The sequence below is a fragment of the Limulus polyphemus genome, unplaced genomic scaffold (genome assembly GCF_000517525.1).
Source record: "Limulus polyphemus unplaced genomic scaffold, Limulus_polyphemus-2.1.2 Scaffold913, whole genome shotgun sequence".
Classification (NCBI taxonomy): domain Eukaryota; kingdom Metazoa; phylum Arthropoda; class Merostomata; order Xiphosura; family Limulidae; genus Limulus; species Limulus polyphemus.
This window is the reverse complement of record NW_013666523.1, coordinates 367,198-373,540: the sequence shown is the minus strand read 5'-3', so window position 1 is coordinate 373,540 and position 6,343 is coordinate 367,198. Positions and strand designations below refer to the sequence as shown.

Here is a 6,343-nt window from a genome sequence, read left to right as displayed (position 1 = left end):
GTGTGTGTGTTGTTGTTTGTACTACTATACTATATATATATATATATATATATATATATATATATATATATATATATATTCTAACAAATAATGCAACACATTTGTCTTTTGTGCACATTGTACTTAGTCTATAAATTTACTCATACTGTCCCATAGAATTTACAGCCACATGCCTAACTTGTAAGCAGATTTACAAACTTACCCTGCAAGTAGCATATACTGTCTTAATGGGTGTTGCAAAATAAATCACTTTTTTCCCAAAGTAATGACAATCTTGGTAGGACTGCGAATATCATCAATTGTGAGAAAACGTCATTTCAACATACTCTTGGGTGTTTGACTCTTCAAATTTAATTTTTTGCAAAAACTTTATAATCATGGTGCTCACTAGAACTCAGGTTCATGTCGTATGTGCTGCCTTCAGGATGGCTCAGAATCTAGTTGCAGACATGGTCCGAGAATTCAAGTCTTCCAATCGACACATCGCAATGCTAGATTTGACAAATCCGATTAATGCCTCAAAAGTTTCAGAATTGTTGAATTTGAAAAATTGGTCCATGAAAATTTGGATTGGGAACTCTCCAGATTTAAATTCCACCGAAAATGTCAGAGATTTCATTCAAAAATGCACAGAAGAAATGTTGGAAACTTTGCCTGAATGCGAGAGACACAAATGTGAAACCTTGATTTGTGTTCTCACTGATGTCATCAGAGACAGCCACAAAGACAGACATGTTTGTTGCATTGCTATCTTGTGCAAATCCATTGAAACTCATGCGTGAGAACAATGGTGGCCCAATCAAGTGATATTGATACTTGGAATTATTTTTTTTGATTGAATTAAAATCTTATTTTACTTTGTTATGCTCTCAGGGAAAAAAGTATGATTTATTTTGCAACACCCCTTATAGTCTACAGCCATATACCTAACTTACAAACAGGTCTCTATAAGTTTACCCTGCAAGTACTACATACTGTCCTGTACAGTTTACAACTGCATAACTAACTCATAAACAGATCTACAAACTTACCCTGCAAGCACCACATACTGTCCTGTACAGTCTAAAGCCATGGTTGTTGCCTTCAAATCACAGAAGTAATCAGGATAATATTAGAAGTCAATGCATATATTTCTTGTATATCTTAATATATTTATATTTTAACTCTGTTACAGCCACTTAAACACAACACTTCAGTGTAATATTATTTAAAGAATCCACTTTACTACTGGATTTATCAAGAAACTATTTTAAGATTTCTTCCATGACTAAAGGAAATTTTCAGTGCATATATTTCTAAAAACAATTCATTTTAACTTCACATTTAACTGAATCTTCTCCAATATATTAATAAAAAAATGTATGAAATATAGATAAGAAATAATCTTAATATTTCTTATCTATTTTAGGGTCTGTATACTTTTAAATATAGAACTTGAATAAACTTCCATACAAAAACTATGAAATACTTTAGACAAGAAAAATCTAATCTTGCATCATTTAAGGCTTATTTTGTAAGATACTATTTTTTGTACCTCATTTTTTTTGCTTATAGTTATTTATTGATTTTTATGCCTTTGCTTCAGCATGAGCTAATTAGCATATTAATAAAACTATCTGTATATTATTTTTAGACATTGTGTGATTTTGAATTTTTTTTTTTTTTATGCAAAAGCTCCATTAACTCCTGAACTGAATGAGAAGAGAACAGTAGCTTGTCTTACAAGAAAATTAAAATATCTGAATACAAACCAACTCTCTTCACAAATTTTGTATGCAAACCAAATGTGTTCTGTTTAAATCCTGAAAGAGCAAAGTCTGAGTACCATTGATTAAAATAAAGCACCCTGACCCAAAAATTCTTTTCCCTGGAGATTTAGAGGAGGTTCAAAGATCAGATATGCAAGCCTTTTTCACTGCTAGGTCAATAGACAACAGACAGGTGCCTGAGGATTGGAAAGTTGCTAATGTTTGAAGGAGCTGATAAGAGTTGTCCAAGAAATTATATGCCAGTTTGTTGAAGATTTCAAAATGTCAGGCTAGGCCTTAGTTCTGGTAGTTATATTTTTCTAAAATGGTAGCTTAGTTATAAAATGAGTTGTCATCAGGGAAATGTGAAGCTGGCATTTGATAGGAGTTTAAGAGGGGAAACAATTTCCAGAAAAATAAAGAATGGGTTTGAATTTTTACTTTACTCAATGGTGGATGTGCATGGACAGTCTTGAAGCACCAAATGGTCCTTTGTTGTATATTTGTTATGTTACATAATGAACTGATGACCATCTTCAACTTGTACATAAAATTTCAATACATACCAATTAAAGTCCTGTTTTTCTTATTGTTAGACAACTTATTTTCTAGAAGTCTTTACAGACTTTTTAATGACTATGCCCAGTTACTTTTTCTTATCATCTTCATATAATTTCCCCCGCAAGGCTATAAGAATAATTAATGTTGTGATAACACAACATTTAAGGACAACCATGGACCTGTTGGTCCATCTAGGTCGTCCCATTAAGTAAACTATATATAAGCTCAAAACCAACTTTTATGATTCAAATATTTATCAAGTCTTGTCCCTTTAAATTTACTGATTTCGCCACATTTACAGACAACCCATTCTAAAGGCTAACCCCCCTTTTCAGAAAATATTTTTAAAAATTCACATCTTAATCTGTCTTCATTCCTTTTTTTTTTCTATAAGGAACATTTCTACCTTTAATATTAGGAATTTAAGTTTTCTTCATTTGATAAGTGTCTCCACTTAATTCAGCTGCTCAATTCATAACACATAATTCTTGCCACATTCCTTCAAAATTTATTTTTTGAAATTTTTCTAACCAAATGTTAATGTTCCTGATCTCCACTTAGAGCAAAACACTAAACCTAATAAGGCAACATCACTTGCCCCCCCAGATGTTCCCCATTTTTCACCCTCTAAATCATACCTATATTAAAGATTAACAATAAATCTAAAATAGCTTTGTTCTTAATAGGTTCCCTGCCCAATTGGTGAAGAAAACTATCCTGAACAGTTCTAAAAACCTGTCTCCCTCATGGTTTGACTCTAAAAACCTCTTAATCTATATACTGAAATTAAAATTATCCATAATTATGACCTGATTAATGGCTGAAACTTAATCTCACTTCAGAGTTTCTCATTAATTTCATCAGTTTCATCTGATGGTTTGTAACAAACTCCCACTGAACAACTTCTTCTCCTACATCTGTTAAAAGAGATTCAATCTCCTTGCTTTTACTTTAGATATCCTAAATTTCAACATGATTTAACTCACATTTTATTTAGTGAGCCACCCCACTGTCTCTCTTTAGTACTTTATCCCTATTGAATAACGTATAACATGTATTTTAAAGAACTATATTTCTATATTTAACCAAGTTATTCCCATTATATTGAAATCCTCTGTTCCAACCAGTACTCTTGTATTATATTATTATTATAATATATTTCTTGTACTTCTAGCATTGCAGTAGTAACAATTTAACCTACCCTTAAAATTATCTCTGTACTTTCTTCCTACACTACACTTCTCTAAATCTTATTTTTTCTGCATTTAGTTTTCTTTTGGCCCTCACCACTGTCCATTCCTAGTTTAAGACTGCTCTTATAGTCGAGTTCATAGCCCTTGAAAACAAACCAGCCTCTACCATATTTAAATGTAAACCATCCATTCCAAAATGCTCCCTTCCCCATTGTGATCATTCCAATATACATAACCTTACTTTTATTACGATTAAAAAGCAAAGTGACCAACTCAGCAAGAAGTCTAAATCTCTCAGAAAAAAATACTACAAGTACAACTACATTTCAGATGTCTGACAACTACAACAAATTTTTTGTAGTATGACTCTATTTTTATAATTTTTTCATTAAATTCATTCATATTTTTTATTCCCAAATTTGTAATCAATCTTAAAACTTCATAATTATTTCTGTTTCGACTCCTATGACAGCATCATAGAATCATACAATTCTAGACAGGTTCCACTGCTGAAAATTAAATGTGACTAAAATATTCGCAGGTATTCGCAGTCTCTTACACTGCCAGTTTTTCTTGACCATACAATTAGATTACAATAAAGTTGTAAGCCAAAATGTTGATATAATAAATTACTTACAAATTTGAATCTTTTTATGTTTACATTCCAACAATGCCAAATGTCCAGAACATTCCAATTATCATTATGGGAGTAGAAATATTATCTCCAATACTGGCAATGAAAAACTGGATGTAAAATATTCATTGTGATGTCAACCAGTTTTATCGAAGTAAATTTACACTTTAATTTTCCTAACGTTAGTGACGCTGACATGTTGTAATTTGTTAATATAATACTACTACTAAAATAAAAAGTTCCAAGTCCTTTGTAAAATAAACAATAACACTGTAAATTTAATTTAGTGAAAACACTGTTACTGTTAGGGTCACAACACCACATTAAAAATAGTAATAATTCTAGTAGTAGTGTTACTATTAGGCATGGACAGAAATGTTCCTAACGCTAACAACAACAGAATCAAATAAATGGTATATACAACTTTATATAAATGAAATACATTCCTAACTTGTGAAACCTGATTTAAAGTAACTTTTTACAAATTTTATAAGTACCTGTAGTTCTCGATGTTCCACAACAATGTTCTCACTACTCCATCTCGCTGCCATTTCTGATGATTTCAATTTGTTAAATATTATAGAAATTACAATTCACGTCCACTCAAATACAAATCATGCAGTGTATTTTATTAATATCATTAAAAGGGAAGATCGTACAGGTTACATAGCCAATATTAAGTTTACATCCAAAGTCACTATTCTTAAGGTTTCTTTCTCTTTGTTTTTATTGTACTTTTCAAAAATACTTTACATTCAGCAGGCTACAACAAATCCTCATGCCGTGCTATGGTATCCACATGTAGAAATATTTTCTGTGCCTCACAATTTTGTAAGTACTACGTTTAAAGAATAAATGCAGCTGCTCCAAGACACTTCGTGAAATGAATAAAACGTCACTTACATTTCTTTCTTTTTTTTCTAAATCAGCTGACGTAAGAGCGTCCTCTGTAATCTTACAGAAAACTATAAAGTATGTTTGTATAAGTAATATTTTGTGAGTTACGTTTCTAAATATATAATTTAAAATCATAACATCAATAAAAGTTTCAGAGGAAATACAAGAGGGAAAAGTCGGGTTATATATATATATATATATATATCTTATAAGAATCTTTAGGTTACATCCTGCATCCTTCGTCTGGTTCAGCTGGCTAAAAATTGAAACTTGTTGAGAAATGACAACTAATGCAATTCTAGAATACGGAACATTTTATTTAAACCAGAACGTTTCATTATACACCGATTTTAAGATTTTGCAGCGTCACAGATCACATGTTCTACAGAAGACGAAATATATTTTATTTTTATATCCCTGATTTCCCGTCATAGGATGTTTTGTATATTTGACATTGGGTCACATACAAATAGGGAAATATGGCATAGTGACACACATGGACAGAACAACTTACTCTGATCTTAAAAAAAAAATAAAAAAACCACAAGCGTCATATATTAAAAGCAGCAAGTCCCTCAGATTTATAATACTAAAATCAGGGGTTCGATTCCCCTCTGTGGACAAAGCAGATAACCCGATGTGGCTTTGTTTTACGAAAACAAACACACACAAATCAGCTAATAAGTTTAAGATTCAAAGTACACAGTCGAAATGGTAATGTATATCTTGGTGTGAAAGGTATTTAGAAAAGCAGGTCTTAGCAATCATAAACATGTCACCTTTTTTCTTTTTTTTTTTTTAGTATTTAATGCATGTTCGCCAATCTTATATGTGAAATTTATTTAGAAACTTTATTCAAAACAACGGGTGTATGAACATATATGATATTGTACACTTACTAACACCTGGATAGTCTGCGTTATATAGGGAACATTATTTGCTCATGATTCCAGCTTTGTGAAGAAGAAATTGATAAAGGATTATATTTAGAAGAAAGTTTAATCACAACTACTGTGAATAATGTTTTTCATTATTTTTAGAACGTATTCTATTGTTGGGCGTGTTCTTTTAAGATTATCGTTAAAAAGATAATGCGAATTCCAGTCCATGTAACAATAACAAAATAATTTGTCTTAAATAAATGTAAGCAAAATTCACTTAGACGCAACTTGTAGACCTTAGTTCACAAACAATTTTAAATATACTCTGAAACTACTATACAGGTCTAATACACTATTAACTTTTAACAGGTATTTCCTCAATTGATAACTGTTACGTCTCCGTGTGTTAATTAATTTTCCGTAACTTCG

General features: G+C 31.1%; 1 protein-coding gene across 1 annotated transcript in view; it reads right to left on the bottom strand.

The window, feature by feature from the left end:
• LOC106461204 (GATOR complex protein WDR59-like) overlaps positions 1-5,018 on the bottom strand; it is a gene marked incomplete at its 3' end in the record, with an annotated part of 19,358 nt that extends 14,340 nt beyond the window's left edge. The window contains exons 1-2 of the mRNA XM_022388061.1: positions 4,634-5,018; positions 1,032-1,081 (exon numbers count right to left, since the gene is read on the bottom strand). Of these exons, the coding sequence (XP_022243769.1) occupies positions 1,032-1,081; positions 4,634-4,687 (104 nt within the window). The remainder of the gene's footprint in view (positions 1-1,031; positions 1,082-4,633) is intronic.
• Between the last annotated feature and the right edge of the window lie 1,325 nt (positions 5,019-6,343).